The sequence below is a fragment of the Osmerus eperlanus genome, chromosome 8 (genome assembly GCF_963692335.1).
Source record: "Osmerus eperlanus chromosome 8, fOsmEpe2.1, whole genome shotgun sequence".
Classification (NCBI taxonomy): domain Eukaryota; kingdom Metazoa; phylum Chordata; class Actinopteri; order Osmeriformes; family Osmeridae; genus Osmerus; species Osmerus eperlanus.
In genome coordinates this window covers 2578167-2594661 of record NC_085025.1, presented here as the reverse complement: position 1 = coordinate 2594661, position 16495 = coordinate 2578167, and the positions used below count along the sequence as shown (strand labels likewise).

Here is a 16495-nt window from a genome sequence, read left to right as displayed (position 1 = left end):
GGGGTTTACGAAGGACTGCCTCTGACCTCATCAAGCCTGGACGAACAAGTCCTACACAGCCTGAGGAAACAGCTGTCTGTTAGAAAAGGATGCTGGCTGGATGTCTGGCTGGCTGGCTGGGTGGTAGATGGATGTCTGTCTGGCTGGCTGGGTGGTAGATGGATGTCTGTCTGGCTGGCTGGGTGGTAGATGGCTGGCTGGCTGGCTCACTGATAAATGATTTCCTGGGACTTTGACCCTAGCCAGACAGAAAAGCGCAGTGAAATCAACCACACCACTACTGTTTATATGAGGCATTCCAGGCCTCCTACATGTTCAGACTTCATGTATCATCCAGGCCAGTGACTCAGGCCCAGGATAAGACATGGGATCACTCAGGCCCAGAAGAGGCAGAACTGAGCTGCACCACAGCTGTACTCCATTACCTAGAGACCCTGGGAGAAAGAGAGAGAGGGAGGGAGGGTGAGGTAGAGAGAGGGAGGGAGGGGGATAGAGAGAGAGCGACAGAGAGAAACAGAGGGGGGGAGGGGGAGAAAGAGAGAGAGGGAGGGAGAGACTGTGTGGGTGGTGGAGGGGTGTGTGGCACGGGCCCTGCCCCCCTCCTTCCCTGCTGCCAGGGCTGATGAGAGATGCCCTGTTTCATCAGGACCCTGGGCACAGCGTCACACACAAGACCTACCACCACAAGCCTGTACCTGGACACCCCACCACAAGCCTGTACCTGGACACCCCACCACAAGCCTGTACATGGACACCCCACCACAAGCCTGTACATGGACACCCCACCACAAGCCTGTACCTGGACACCCCACCACAAGCCTGTACCTGGACACCCCACCACAAGCCTGTACATGGACACCCCACCACAAGCCTGTACATGGAGACCCCACTACAGGCACGCCCACCTCACCTCCACCCCCAGCAGAGGGGCCCTGGGGGATCACTGGGGATCATCTGAGGAGGGGAATCTTTCCAAGCCTGATGACACCTCCACACACCACCCAACCCCGTGGAGAGGGGGGGGGGACGGGGTTAGACTAGTGTGTGTGTGTGTCTACAGGGGTGTGTGTGTGGTGATGTGAGGTGGCCGACCACCCCTGTGAGACTCGGCAGAGATGCACCAGGCAGCACAAAGGACGCCACCCAGGCACAGCCCTGCTCCCAGGGAAGCAAGCGCCCTCCGCCGCCTCCACACTCACACGCCGCCAACGCTGTTTGCGAGCTGCTGCAGTTGCTAGGTAACGGGGCCAGCAAGCAGAAGCCCCTGACAGACAGCAGGGAGATATAAACAAGTGCTTCTTTCCACCCAGCTGGCCAGGACGGAGAGAGGGAAGAAAGGAAGAGAGAGAGAGAGAGAGAGAGAGGGAGGGAGAGTGAGGGAGAAAGAGAGAGGGAGATGGAGAGAGAGAGGGAGGGAGAAAGAGAGAAAGGACAGAGGGAGAGGAGAGAGAGCGAGGGAGGGAGAAAGAGAGAGTGAGAGAAAGGACAGAGGGAGAGGAGAGAGAAACGGAGGTAGACAGAGGCAGCTGACAGAGGCAGCTGACAGAGCAGGGCAGAGCGCTGTAAGACTCTTCCTGTCTCAGCTCACATTTTTGTGAATGGGAGTGGGCGGGGCTTGTGGGCGGGGCTTGGGGAGGAGCCAGGATATTGGGGCCAGGGAACTGCTCATGACTGCTTCCTTATCTAGTCAGGACTCTGGAAACACTTCGCTCTCCAGCGTCTCTCCTCCGTCCACCCCTCCCTCTGCTCTCCTCAGCGAGGTGGAGCCTGGCGTAAGGACTCAGCAAGACAGAGCTGATCCTTGAGTACAGCCAGGGTTAGTCTCTGTTGCTGCTGGACTCATCTCTGCAGACACACACACCTTCACCTGAGGTCTGAGTCTCACACACACACACACACACACACACAGTGTGGAGCCAGCCACACAACTCCTGCACTCCATGTAGAGATCTATATGAGTAAACATTTGAGTGCATACAGGACGGGTACATGTGCATTTAGCCTATGTATGCATGTCTCTGTGTGTGTGTGTGTCTCTTAGACAGGCCCTTCGTCTTGATGAATACCCATTCAAGGCCATGATGGATTGCAGGAAGCGGGGGGTCACCAAGTGAGCTGCACAGAACGCCCCTGTGGAACTGGGCCCTCAGGACACACAGAGACACTCACACACACACACACACACACACAGACAGACACACACACAGACACACAGACAGAGACACACACACAGAGACACTCACACACACACACACACAGACAAACAGAGAGACACTCACACACACACACACAGACAGACAGACACACACACACACACACACACAGACACACAGACAGAGACACTCACACACACACACACACACACACAGAGAGACACTCACACACACACACAGACACACACACACTCACACACACACACAGAGACACAGACAGAGACACACACACACACAGACAGACACACACACACACACAGACAGAGACTCACACACACTAGGCTGAAGCAGTACAATACGGCAAGACAAAGCATGGCTACTGCACGGTCCACAAGGCCAGCAGCATCGGTGGGTGTCCAGTGTGAAGGTCCAGTCCGGTAGGCGTCGGGGAGGGAAGGCCAACACAAGGCAGATCTGCGGCTGCTCTAAGAAGAGGCTGTGATACCCGGGCATGAACTCAACCTGCTCCTCAGCAGGGAGGAGGGCGGGGGAAGGAGAGGTTAATGAAACTAACAGTACTGTTAACATACCTCTGTGGAGAGACAGGACCAGCTCTCGCCTACCTGGGTGTCTGGATATGCTAATGATGGAGCTCTGTCTGAGCGCAGAGGACAGGGGCAGGTACTGACACACACACACACACACACACACACGGAGGTATGGACACACGGAGGTACACATAGTTAAACAGACACACACACACCAGAGAGGGTCTCTCACACACAGGTCTGCTCTGAGCCAGCTCTGAGCGAGCATGCTGGCGTGGAGCCAAACAGATGAGACACCAGTCAGGTCTGGAGGAGGAGGGGGTGGATGTAGAGACGAGAGGAGGGGAGGAGGAGGGGGTGGATGTAGAGACAACAGAGGAGGGGAGAGGAGGAGGGGGTGGATGTAGAGACGAGAGGAGGGGAGGGGAGGAGGAGGGGGTGGATGTAGAGACGAGAGGAGGGGAGGGGAGGAGGAGGGGGTGCATGTAGAGACGAGAGGAGGGGAGGGGAGGAGGAGGGGGTGGATGTAGAGACAACAGAGGAGGGGAGAGGAGGAGGGGGTGGATGTAGAGACGAGAGGAGGGGAGGGGAGGAGGAGGGGGTGGATGTAGAGACGAGAGGAGGGGAGGGGAGGAGGAGGGGGTGGATGTAGAGACGAGAGGAGGGGAGGGGAGGAGGAGGGGGTGGATGTAGAGACAACAGAGGAGGGGAGACGAGGAGGGGGTGGATGTAGAGACGAGAGGAGGGGAGGGGAGGAAGAGGGGGTGGATGTAGAGACGAGAGGAGGAGAGGGGAGGAGGAGGGGGTGGATGTAGAGACGAGAGGAGGGGAGAGGAGGAGGAGGGGGTGGATGTAGAGACAACAGAGGAGGGGAGAGGAGGAGGAGGAGGTGGATGTAGAGACACCAGAGGAGGGGAGAGGAGGAGGAGGAGGGAGAGGAGGAACAGATGTATAGATACAGAGATATAGCAGACAAAGATCCCATCTTTTGTCTGGTCTTCACACCTCGACAACCCACCTCTCTGCCAGAGAGACAGCATGTGTGTGTGTGTGTCTGTTTAAGACACAAAAAGAGGAAGTGACAACCCAACATCAACTGTTAATCACCAGAGCCTGTGCTGCCTGTGCTGCCTGTGCTGCCCGTGCTGCCTGTGCTGCCTGTGCTGCTGCCTGTGCTGCCTGTGCTGCCAGTGCTGCTGCCTGTGCTGCCTGTGCTGCCCGTGCTGCCAGTGCTGCTGCCTGTGCTGCCAGTGCTGCCTGTGCTGCTGCCTGTGCTGCCTGTGCTGCCTGTGCTGCTGCCTGTGCTGCCTGTGCTGCCTGTGCTGCCTGTGCTGCTGCCTGTGCTGCCAGTGCTGCTGCCTGTGCTGCCTGTGCTGCCAGTGCTGCTGCCTGTGCTGCCAGTGCTGCTGCCTGTGCTGCCTGTGCAGTTATCCTGAGTCATCCTTCAAGCTCTGGCCTCCTCCTGAGGACTTCATCAGTTGTCCCGGCAACACAGGTAGTTCCAAACCCATGACCGTTTCAGTTGTCCCGGCAACACAGGTAGTTCCAAACCCATGACCGTTTCAGTTGTCCCGGCAACACAGGTAGTTACAAACCCATGACAGTAGACCCAGAGCTGGGGGGAGTGACAACATGCTGGGGGGAGGGACTACATGCTGGGGGGAGGGACTACATGCTGGGGGGAGGGACTACATGCTGGGGGGAGGGACTACATGCTGGGGGGAGGGACTACATGCTGGGGGGAGGGACTACATGCTGGGGGGAGGGACTACATGCTGGGGGTTTCATCAGACGAACAGCATTCTGATATTCTGAACCGTGTGTGTGTGTGTGTGTGTATCACGCTGCATATCTCACGTGACGCCTCTGTTCTGCGGTTCGTGGATGACTTGCTGCGCCACTACAGAGAGCCCCCATCAGAGAGAGGGAGGGAGCAGGGCAGACAGACTGCAGTGAGAGGGAGGAGAGAGGGAAAACAGGCGAGAGAGACACAGAGAGAGAGAGACAGAGAGACAGAGAGACAGAGAGACAGAGAGACAGAGAGACAGAGAGAGAGAGAGAGAGAGAGAGAGAGAGAGAGAGAGAGAGAGAGAGAGAGAGAGAGAGAGAGAGAGAGAGAGGAGGCGCTCCTTTAAATCCCATCTCTGTAATGGATTTACTCCAATCATCTGCTCCCTAAATTATCTTTAGGCGAGAGGGGGGTGGGGGGGGGGGGGGGGGAGGGGTGATCTCCTGCTAGTGATCAGCCCATAAAAAAAGGAAGGAGGAAATTTATGCCACTGCTTTATAAACTCATTACGCAGGGTCGTATACCGTACTCTGTCTTCTCCTGCACATGCACACACAGCTGAAAATCAGTCAACACTGGTGGCCTCTTTTGAAGGACAGGGGAATCAAAAAAAATCTGGGATTGTTTTTGCCATGTCAACGAGATGCTGATCCTGCAATGCACGTGTGTGTGTGTTTGTGTGTGCATAAGTTTGTGTGTGTGTGAGAGAGTTTACTCACACGGCTAGGCAGGATGCTATTTCTGTCCTGGTCTGTGTGGGTCAGCTGAACTGAAGCAGACAGAGGGAGGGGGGTTTAAGTGTGTTGATCTGTTTACAGCACCACCACCCCCCTACAGCTCAACTGCCAATGGGGACACACCTACACTGACAGACCTGTGTGTGTGTGTGTGTGTGTGTCAGGGAACGCTCGTTTACCACACGCTGTTCAGACCCTAACCCCTCCTCCCTCTCCCCCGGCACGGACGGCGCTGAGACCGCTATCTGGAACTAGAATAAATGCAGACGCCATCTCTCCAATCAGGAATCCTTCGAAGTGCTCCAGCAAATGCTTGTTTCCTGCTGCTGTAGAGCAGAAGCAGGAGGTGGAGAAGGAGGGGGAGGGAGGAGGAGGGAGGATGAGGAGGGAGCAGGCAGGAGGAGGGAGGAAGAGGAGGAAGGAAGAGGAGGAAGGAGGCCTGGTCTCTCCCAGGCAGCACAGGAGAGGTCTCTGGCAGGGAAACAGTACAGCTGCCTCTGATCTCTCCCAGCCCTGTTACACACTGCTGGATCCTCAGAGAGAGGGAGGGAGAATTAGAGGGAGGGAGAGAGACAGAGTGAGAGAATGCACCCTTCTACCATCTGAGATGAAACCCAGCTGAAGCAACACATGCCCAAGCCTCATCCTCACCACTCAGCCTCTCTCTGGAGGCTACATAGCAGCCTCACAATCCACCACAATCCTCCAAACTACCACCTGCAACAGGCCAGGGTGACACCTCCAAACACCCAAATACAAGAGACTCATTAGCTCCCTCCCTCCCTCTCCTACCCACCCAGGGAGTCACAGGCTGCACTGTGTCCTGGAGTGCTGTAGCATGTGTACACGCTGAGCAGGAGGGCTGAGATTCTGGGCCAGATCTGGAGAACAAGCCCCAGATCTCCCCGGCCCTCTGGGCTGTGAGCTGGGGCAGACCCAGCCAGGTTCCCCCCTCCTGCCCTCCTCAGCCAGGCCTTCCCTGGCCCTCTGCCCGGCCAGACAGGAGCAGGGCTGCAGGCCAGGGGCCCAGGCACGGCCTGACGTCAGCACTGGGCCGCTGGAGAGCAACCAGCCACCGAGGAGACACCACGCATCGGCATGACAACAGAGGAACACTGAGAATTCCATGTGGGGGACTGAGGACAGGAGAGGGGTGACGCTGTGAGCTGTGCTTCGTTTGGCCTCCTGTGCTGAGAGGAGAGTGGCCTCCTGTGCTGAGAGGAGCAGTGGACTCCTGTGCTGAGAGGAGCAGTGGACTCCTGTGCTGAGAGGAGCAGTGGACTCCTGTGCTGAGAGGAGCAGTGGACTCCTGTGCTGAGAGGAGCAGTGGACTCCTGTGCTGAGAGGAGCAGTGGACTCCTGTGCTGAGAGGAGCAGTGGACTCCTGTGCTGAGAGGAGCAGTGGACTCCTGTGCTGAGAGGAGCAGTGGACTCCTGTGCTGAGAGGAGCAGTGGACTCCTGTGCTGAGAGGAGCAGTGGACTCCTGTGCTGAGAGGAGCAGTGGACTCCTGTGCTGAGAGGAGCAGTGGACTCCTGTGCTGAGAGGAGCAGTGGACTCCTGTGCTGAGAGGAGCAGTGGACTCCTGTGCTGAGAGTAGAGTGTGGACCTCTGGACAGCGTCGACAGCAGAGACGTGGAGATAGACAAGAGAGGCGGGCAGGAGGCTGATGGGCCTCACCTGGCAGTCAGCACACCTGACCCCCCCCCACACACACACAGCACATTCACCAGCTGGGGGGGGTGAGAGAGCGAGAGAGAGAAAGCGACTGAGAGAGAAAGAGAGAGTGAGAGACGTGTGCCAAACCTTCTGTCGATCAATGCTCTACCACATCCAACTGCGCTCACACCACAGGAGGTTCACACAGTGCCTCACACACACACACACAATCAATCAATCAATCAGACACACCATCGCAGGCAGTCCAGACAGTGTGTGCTCTCTGCTACACAGGGCTAGGTAGAGAGGCTGTACACACACACAGCCTTCATCTGGAGGAAACTCAAAGAGAGAATTACCCAGAACAAAAAACAGACAACTACCAACAGACACACAGCAGGAGAAGAGCGTGAGACAAGAGACAGAGAGAGCAATATTGGCAAGACTGACGGAGAAAGAGATCTACAGAGAGATCGACATGGAGAGTGAGGGAGGGAGAGACATAGAGACAGACAGGGACAGAGAGAGACAGAGACAGAGACATAGAGAGAGAGAGACACAGAGAGAGAGAGAGAGAGAGAGAGAGAGAGAGAGAGAGAGAGAGAGAGAGAGAGAGAGAGAGAGAGAGAGAGAGAGAGAGAGAGAGAGAGAGAGAGACGAGAGCAAATGAGAGAGTTAGAATGTAATTAGCTTTAGGAGGACGAACTGTGTAATCCTGGCTGCTTTCTTCCCAACACTTCAGACACAAAACCCTTGTGTGTTTGACCAGAGCTCCACTTGATGATGGAGGACATCAGAGGCCCGCGACAGCCCCGGCCCCGGCCCCAGCCCCGGCCCCAGCCCCGGACCCAGCCCCAGCCCCGGCCCCAGCCCCTCCTCCTGAGGAGCCAGCCACAGAGAGAAGCCTCGACACTGCAGTGGAAAAGAGATGTTGAGGGGGAAGGAGGTGAATGAGGTGAATGAGGGGAGGATATAGAGGAGGAGGAACAGAGGGAGGAGCAGGACTTTCATTCAGTTAGAGCTCACATGCTGAGCCTTCTACCCCAACAGGGAGTGAGGATAGCACAGCCACACATACAGCTCCTCTCAGGACAGCACAGCCACACATACAGCTCCTCTCAGGACAGCACAGCCACACATACAGCTCCTCTCAGGACAGCACAGCCACACATACAGCTCCTCTCAGGACAGCACAGCCACACATTCAGCTCCTCTCAGGACCTTACACTGAATACAGATGTGCAGTGTTTTGTGTAAACACCAAGTCAGGATCAACACACATAAACACACACACACACGCGCACCAACACATACACACACCCACACCAGGAGGGATCTGTCCAACTGGATTAGACTGCCCCTCACAAACGCACACTCACCCTCTTGAGCTTCCAGTACTGCTTGTCACTGTGTTAGAGTTCAGGTATGTGACTGGGGGTCTGGGGGGGACAGAGGGGGGGGTCAGGTTGACAGGGTCAGAGCAGAGCGCAGAGCAGAGGGCAGCACAGAGGGCAGCGCAGGCTTCAGTCCCACGCACGCACGACTAAGCCGGTCACTCTGTGCTTCCTGCCCTTGTCCTGTAGAAACACTGACATGAAACCTGCAGACAGACCGCTCCTGACACAGGGAGGAGGGAGGGAGCGAGAGAGGGAGAGAGACAGACAACAGAGGGAGAGAGAGAAACAGACGCGACAGAGAGAAAGGAAGAGAGAGAGAGTGTGCAAGCGAGAAAGGGAGAGAAGATAGGGATATGGGAGACAGACAGACAGGGATATGGGAGTCAGACAGACAGCAGGAGAGAGGGAGACAGGGTTATGGGAGTCAGACAGACAGCAGGAGAGAGGGAGACAGGGATATGGGAGTCAGAGAGACAGCAGGAGAGAGGGAGACAGGGATATGGGAGTCAGACAGACAGCAGGAGAGAGGGAGACAGGGATATGGGAGTCAGACAGACAGCAGGAGAGAGGGAGACAGGGATATGGGAGTCAGAGAGACAGCAGGAGAGAGGGAGACAGGGATATGGGAGTCAGACAGACAGCAGGAGAGAGGGAGACAGGGATATGGGAGTCAGAGAGACAGCAGGAGAGAGGGAGATACCAGCAGGAGAGAGGGAGACAGGGATATGGGAGTCAGACAGACAGACAGACAGCAGGAGAGAGGGAGACAGGGATATGGGAGTCAGAGAGACAGCAGGAGAGGGGGAGGCAGACAGCAGGAGAGAGGGAGACAGGGATATGGGAGTCAGACAGACAGCAGGAGAGAGGGAGACATACAGCAGGAGAGAGGGAGACAGGGATATGGGAGTCAGACAGACAGCAGGAGAGAGGGAGTCAGAGAGACAGCAGGAGAGAGGGAGACAGGGATATGGGAGTCAGAGAGACAGCAGGAGAGAGGGAGACAGGGATATGGGAGTCAGACAGACAGACAGACAGCAGGAGAGAGGGAGACAGGGATATGGGAGTCAGAGAGACAGCAGGAGAGAGGGAGACAGGGATATGGGAGTCAGACAGCAGGAGAGAGGGGAGGAAACAGGGACCTGCATTCAGAGGAGACTTCACTCCTTATTTGGAAGAGAACAAAGGCTGCAGGAGGACATATGAACAGGGGAGAGAGGAGAAACAGAGAAGAGGTGAGGGAGGGAGACAGGGAGGGAGAGAGGGAAACAGGGAGGGAGGGAGGGAGGGAGGAGCCACTGAGTGTGACCAGCAGGGAATCCTCAGTGTCTCTGCTCCCAGTCAGACAGAAGTAGGTAGACCCATCAGTCAGACAGAGAACACACAGAAACACACACACACACGCACAAACACAGACACACACACCTCAGCAGATACAGGGGGTTCTGATACAGAGGATGAAAGAGGGGCTGCGTGGAGACTAAAGCCTGCTGGCGTGAGGGAATCAGGTGGCTCAGCGGTTAGAGAATCGGGCTAGTAATCAGAAGGTAGATGGTTCGATTCCCGGCCGTGCCAAAAAAATGACGTTGTGTCCTTGGGCAAGACACTTCACCCTACTTGCCTCGGGGGAATGTCCCTGTACTTACTGTAAGTCGCTCTGGATAAGAGCGTCTGCTAAATGACTAAATGTAAATGTAACTAGCCTACGATCCAGGACTGCTGATAATCAAACACACATCTCCTACGAGCCAGGCGGACCACGCAGGCCTTGTCCCGCAGTCTGAAGGGGTTTAAGACAATAAACGACCGAGGCGTCGTCTAATCTTGTTTGAAAACACTGCACAGGAGTCAGCGCCGTCTGAATGTGGAAGCAGTGATGAAATGAAGGCATTATGTAAATGTCCCCTCCTTAATGGTATTAATAAGAGAGATATGGGATCAAATAAACCCATTGTGTCTCCATTTTAATGCGCTGGACCTGCGGCACCTCCACACAGCGCCACTGTAGATCCTTATCAGCATGGCCAGCTAGTCTCATCCTGAGTACCTCTGTGAGACAGAAACACAGAGAGAGACAGAGAGAGACAGAGAGACAGAGAGACAGAGAGAGAGAGAGAGAGAGAGAGAGAGAGAGAGAGAGAGAGAGAGAGGGAGACAGAGGGGGAGACAGAGGGGGAGACAGAGGGGGAGACAGAGACAGAGGAGGAGAGAAACAAGAGAGAGGGGGATGGATTGGGAGAGAGAAGAGGGAGCAAGAGAGAAAGAGAGACGCAGAAACACAGAGACAGAAACACAGAGACAGAAACACAGAGACACAGAAAAGGTGGGGATCATATGATAAAGGGGAAGAGCGGGAGAGGTGCTTTGGAGATCGGTTACAGATCAGATCAGCTACAGAAAAGCACAGCCTAGCAGGTATTATGTACCCTTTTGCTCACCTGGAGATATCCAGTTGATATCACAGCCTGGAAACATAGCTAGCTACATACAATGTTATCACCCTGGCCTGTGTTTGTGTCGTTTCTGCTGCTGTCTTTTTGCCGTTTTAGCTAGCTAGGTATCTCCCGGAAACTAACAAGCTACTGAACTGATGTTCTGCTGTACGTAATCGCGCGCGCAGGTTTGAAGTTGTGACGTTAGTGATGTTTTTGACTGTGGCCAGAGCCCTAGAAAAAGAGCGGTATTTTTGCTACCAATCAAATAAAAGTACACATGGCTAATCTTCGCTGTGTTTTACCCATTTATGGACGCAAAATTGGATGTAGCCAGGAAGAAAATAGAGCAGCGGTAGAAGGAAATGACAAATTAGGTTTTATTTAAAACTATGAAATTCAAATTGGAAAATACATTTATTTTTTTTACCGGGACATTCGTTCAAACAATCCTGTGAAAAACGGAACGGGTGGCAACTAGGGGTGGGAATCTTTTGGTACCTCACGATTCGATTATTGGGTTCATGATTCGATTAAAAATCGATTCACGATCCCCCCCCCCCCCCCCACCACCCCTAGTGGCAACCCTACGAGCTGGGCTGAGCCGAAAGCTGTCCTCTACACAGCACCTCCACCCTATGAAGAGGAGCCCCGCAGCCAGACACCAGGGTGAAGTCAGGCTAGCTTGGTGGAAGACACGAGAGATCAGACTTCTAGCTAGATCAGATCCAGTCGAGGTGATGCTAGTTTACTGGTTCCATGTGGGTTGGCAGTGTACAGGAATTTGTTTTGGTTTACATTTTGCTTTGTTGGGGTAGACGGGTGTCCTATGCACCAGTAAAGAAGCGAATGGGGAGAGATGTGTAAACACTAGAATGTATATTTAATTCGAATTTCTATTTGACCTCATCCACGCGAGTCCATGGGGTTTTAATAGTCTTGTGTTTGGCAGTTTTGACAAGGCCGACGAAAGCGTTCTAGAATGTGCTTGCCCTCGTCTTTCTCTGCGATTCTATTTCATATTCACGGCATGCCTGCCTGCTACACATCACCAGGCGGAGGGGAGGTGCGATTGGTGCATTAGACGAGTGAGATCTCACACGTGCACTCTCTGGCTTTCTCACACACACACACACACACACACACACACACACACACACACACACACGCACACACACGCACACACACACACACACACACACACAAACACACACACACACACACACACACACTAAATTACAGCTGAGATATTGCCTTGACACAAAAGCAAATATGGAAGGAGAACAAAGGGGAAATGGTGAACAGGTTGAGACATTTCTCTTCTGTGAAAATATGTTTTTTAGAAGGAGGAAAGCGTGACATTATTTTCAAAATGGAGACGGCACAAGATCATTTCTGGTCAGCCAGCTTTCATCCCCCCCCCCCCCCCCCCCATGCCTACCCTCCCTAACTCTACAACAGACGCAGGCTAGGGTGCATTTAAAAACAAGCCCTGCTATTTTTAGAGCCAGGCTTTCTCAACATCTCTCCCCTCCCCCTTTAATCAGCCTGCCTCTCATACAGGCTGTGTACAGTGCTGAGGAATTAAAAATTGATCGAGACGTTCTGCATCCTTGTAACGGTCGACTTTAAGAGATGCTGGTCCGTACAGGGAGACAGTCCTCATCATCATCACTAGAAAGCAAACTCTGTTTTCAGATTCCTACCGGAAAGACCTACTGATGAGAATCTAATCCATTTGCGTGTGTGTGTGTGTGTGTGTGTGCACCATTAACTTCCAGATTGAAAGGCACAGCATGACTAGTCCAAAGCGCTCTCTCATTCCAATTCATGTTCCCCTCTCTCTCTCTGGCAAATTCTTTCATTCTCTTAAAGAAGGTGTTAATCACAGCAGAGTTTTCCATCACCAGGGACCATCGTCCCAGGAGCCCCAGGGCCCCTCTCCCCGCTCCCAGCTTCTGCCTCCACAAAGGAGCAGGAGAGGAACACCTCAGCTCCCAGCAGATTTGGCCGATCTCATTCCATGAATCCTCACACTGGCCACAGATGCAGATCCAGCTGCAGATCCTTCACCCAGCTAATCACGTTACCCTGAGACAGCCACAAGCTACTGCCTGGAAACATCTCCCCCTCCACACTGAGACCTGTCTGTCTGCCTGCTTGTCTGCCCTGCTCCCCTGTAATGTGGTTAAGGCAGGCATTTATGGACAAGCTCTTCATCCTGCGTCTGTATAGGCCGGGGACACTCAGCCTTGTTCGTCAGCCTCCTCTCCAGCATGTGTTCCCTCCTGTACAGTTATCTGAAGAAGCAGAACACCTACCACGATTTCACCAGTTGGAGCTTGCCAACCAGCCAGCCAACCACTCCCAGCCAGACAGACAGCCAAGTTTAGAGTATTATTACCACAACATGTTTCCTATCGATCAAGTCTGGGGACTGGCACAGCCTAATCAAACAAAAAGCTTAGAAATTGTCCCTCTCACTCAGAAGGTGTAGCTACTAAAGGTGTGAGGTGTCCAGGCCAGGCGTAAACAGAGAGGTGAGTGGAAAGATGCAGACGGGGCATCAAAGTACAGGAGCCCTACTGTGAACTGCAGGAAAAAAAACAACAGCCTGGGCCATTAGCAGCAATTTCACAGTCTAGCTCAGCTCTCTGGGCTTTCACAGTGCCTGGTGACGGGGCTGAGACGGGGCTGAGCACTGGGGTCACGGAAGTGGATGAGGGGATAGGAGAGACGAGCCCCTCTACTCTGCACCCTGACATGACTCACCTGGGCAGGTGCCCCAGCCCCACGGAGAGATGACAGGAGGAACCTACAACGCTACACGTCCTCTACACTGGGTTATTCATGTCGAATTTCAGAGTTCTATCACAGAGTTACACAACGTTAATATCCCCTCTAATCTGTTGTGTCGACTGGAGATAGAAGTTGTGTCTGGAGTAAGCTGTACCTTGAGCTGTGATGAGTTTCAGGAGGGGAATGAGCCATGTTTGAGGGTTGGAAGGTACAGTAGACACCTGCCTGTCACCCAGGCCAAGGCTGAGAGAAGGAGGAGAGGGGGGCAGGAGGAGAGGGGGGCAGGAGGAAGGCAGGAGAAAGGCAGGAGGAGAGGGGGGCAGGAGGAGAGGGGGGCAGGAGGAGAGGGGGGCAGGAGGAGAGGGGGGCAGGAGGAGAGGGGGGCAGGAGGAGAGGGGGGCAGGAGGAGAGGGGGGCAGGAGGAAGGAAGGAGGAGAGGGGGGCAGGAGAAAGGCAGGAGAAAGGCAGGAGGAGAGGGGGGCAGGAGGAGAGGGGGGCAGGAGGAAGGCAGGAGGAGAGGGGGGCAGGAGGAGAGGGGGGCAGGAGGAAGGCAGGAGGAGAGGGGGGCAGGAGGAGAGGGGGGCAGGAGGAAGGCAGGAGGAGAGGGGGGCAGGAGGAAGGCAGGAGAAAGGCAGGAGGAGAGGGGGGCAGGAGGAGAGGGGGGCAGGAGGAAGGCAGGAGGAGAAGGGGGCAGGAGGAGAGGGGGGCAGGAGGAGAGGGGGGCAGGAGGAAGGCAGGAGGAGAGGGGGGCAGGAGAAAGGCAGGAGGAGAGGGGGGCAGGAGGAGAGGGGGGCAGGAGGAGAGGGGGGCAGGAGGAAGGCAGGAGGAGAGGGGGGCAGGAGGAGAGGGGGGCAGGAGGAAGGCAGGAGGAGAGGGGGGCAGGAGGAGAGGGGGGCAGGAGGAAGGCAGGAGGAGAGGGGGGCAGGAGGAGAGGGGGGCAGGAGGAAGGCAGGAGGAGGCGGAGGGAACAGGAGGATGGATACTGCGGTAAAGTCCTGCCCCCACCAGTGATGCATTCTAGTCCCCGTTATGGAACCGGAGGGAGCCATTAAAGCCATCAATCAGCCAGGATTGGCCGCTGCAGCAAGGGCATCTGTGTACTGTACAGAGAAACCTCGAGAGACAGGTGGGGGGGGGGAGAGGCCTCAGGAAATCCTCCCTTCAGTCAGGACTAAGGCCTACCTCCCAACCCCAGGTCAGATCCAGGCTACAGGCTACGGAGTCTAGACTACAGGCATTCGAGTCTCACTGCACTGCCACAGGGGAGGCTACAGTAGGCTAGGTCCTAGGATATGGTCGACTAGGGCCTTGTAGCCTGCAGCAGTAGGTCATCCAAACCTCATGAAATTACTGGACTTTTCAGCTTTTAGTGCACTGTAATCCTCTAGAAAGACCACCGCTGGTACTTGGGTCAGTCAGACAGACCAAAACACCTCTCTGCTTTGCATGTGATTGATATCCTGAGTGAAAGAGGCTCGTTGTGTTTGGTTTTAGCACTCCAAACATTCTTAGCATGACGTGGAGCCTCTGTGGAGCCTCTGTGATAGAAACAGGACGTGAGACAAAGTCGTCTCTTCAGAGCAGGAATGAAGACACCTCAGAAGGGGACGGAGCCTGCTGATTGGACGGTCAGAGGGGGACGGAGCCTGCTGATTGGATGGTCAGAGGGGGACGGAGCCTGCTGATTGGATGGTCAGAGGGGGGCGGAGCCTGCTGATTGGATGGTCAGAAGGCGGCGGAGCCTGATGATTGGACCGCCTTACGGAGAGGACGTCCAAAGAAGGAGTTGGAAAAGGGTAAACAAAAGGGCTGGAAGACCAAGTAAGGCAGTGAGGGGGTTGTGTATTTGTATGGTGCGTGTGAGCGTGCGTGTGTGTGTGTTCCAGTTCACTGGAAGGCCCCTTCATCCTGACTGTCTTTTTAAAGATCTGGAGTGGACCTGGGCCCCAGATTTCTTCACAATAACTTCACAGGCGGTGGGATTATCAGGGAGCAGAGTTCCTGCTGATCTCAGTATTCAGAGCTCCCTCCTCCCTCACATCAGCGGCCCACTCCTGTCCTGCAGCCCTTTCTGGCTCTAGGAAACAGACCCATTTGAATGAAATCTTGAAAGGGACTCAGGTGAATTAACAGTGACACAAATGTACGATAACTTCACAGCGCGTCTAATGTGTTGCGTTAACGTTTAGGTAATACAAAATATCGCTGTAAAGTCAAAGAATGAGGAGAAAATCCAATAAATACATATGAAAGGGGAGGTAAACAATTCAGGAGACAATGCCCTTATGACTAATGAGCCGACAGGTCTTTGAATTCCCCACCCATTATCCTGTTAATGGACCTGAGAGGAATTCCTTCAGGCGGCATTACAGTCCCCCTGGAGAGAGAGACAGAGGAGGGGAGGGGGGCAAGAGGCCAGGGGCCAGGAGAGACCTGGTAGAGGGCCCCCATTTTATCCTTTTTTCTTTGCTTGACCGCCTCATTCAGGTCAATTTGTCATGCATGTTTCCCCTACCTTACACACAAACACGTGCGAAGCATGAGCGCACACACACACACACACCATTTAAAAACATACACACCATTTAAAAACAATGTGCCTCTTAAAGGCCCAGTGCAGGCAGTGAGGAATGCCAGCTTGTGGATGTTGCCTGTAAACAAACGGGATAACGCTGTTGGACCTCTAATCACTGCAGCAAATTCAACGTCCCCAAAGTCAGACTTCGTATCATGACGATGGAACCTTCAATCAAGCTTGATAACACACGACGGAGATGTGCAAGTGCTTTCTTGAAGACTATGAATTTGTCTACTGATTTCAACTGCACTTGGGAGCATTATAATTTGACTGTTCGGCAATCAGGAGTCCCACCATACATCATCAGCCGCACTGGGGAAAAGACCTGATCAAAAGGGCACTGCAGAAAGTCTACAACATGTAGACTCTTTCATGTTTATCACAGTCAACAGTGGAGGCCCACTCTG

At 54.4% G+C, this 16495-nt stretch overlaps 2 protein-coding genes across 2 annotated transcripts in view; one reads left to right on the top strand and one right to left on the bottom strand.

Annotated features, from left to right (window-relative positions):
- Positions 1–16495, top strand: part of slc16a10 (solute carrier family 16 member 10) — a 426623-nt gene that overhangs the window by 63667 nt on the left and 346461 nt on the right. The gene's annotated exons all lie outside the window — the stretch shown is intronic.
- On the bottom strand, positions 3801–4142 carry LOC134025163 (sericin-1-like). Its single transcript, XM_062468055.1, has one exon. The coding sequence runs from the start codon at positions 4140–4142 to the stop codon at positions 3801–3803; it is 342 nt and encodes a 113-aa protein (XP_062324039.1).

What these genes read in the sequence shown, in the direction of transcription:
- LOC134025163 (XM_062468055.1), bottom strand. Translation starts at nt 4,142, where the DNA reads ATGACTCAGGATAACTGCACAGGCAGCACAGGCAGCAGCACTGGCAGC.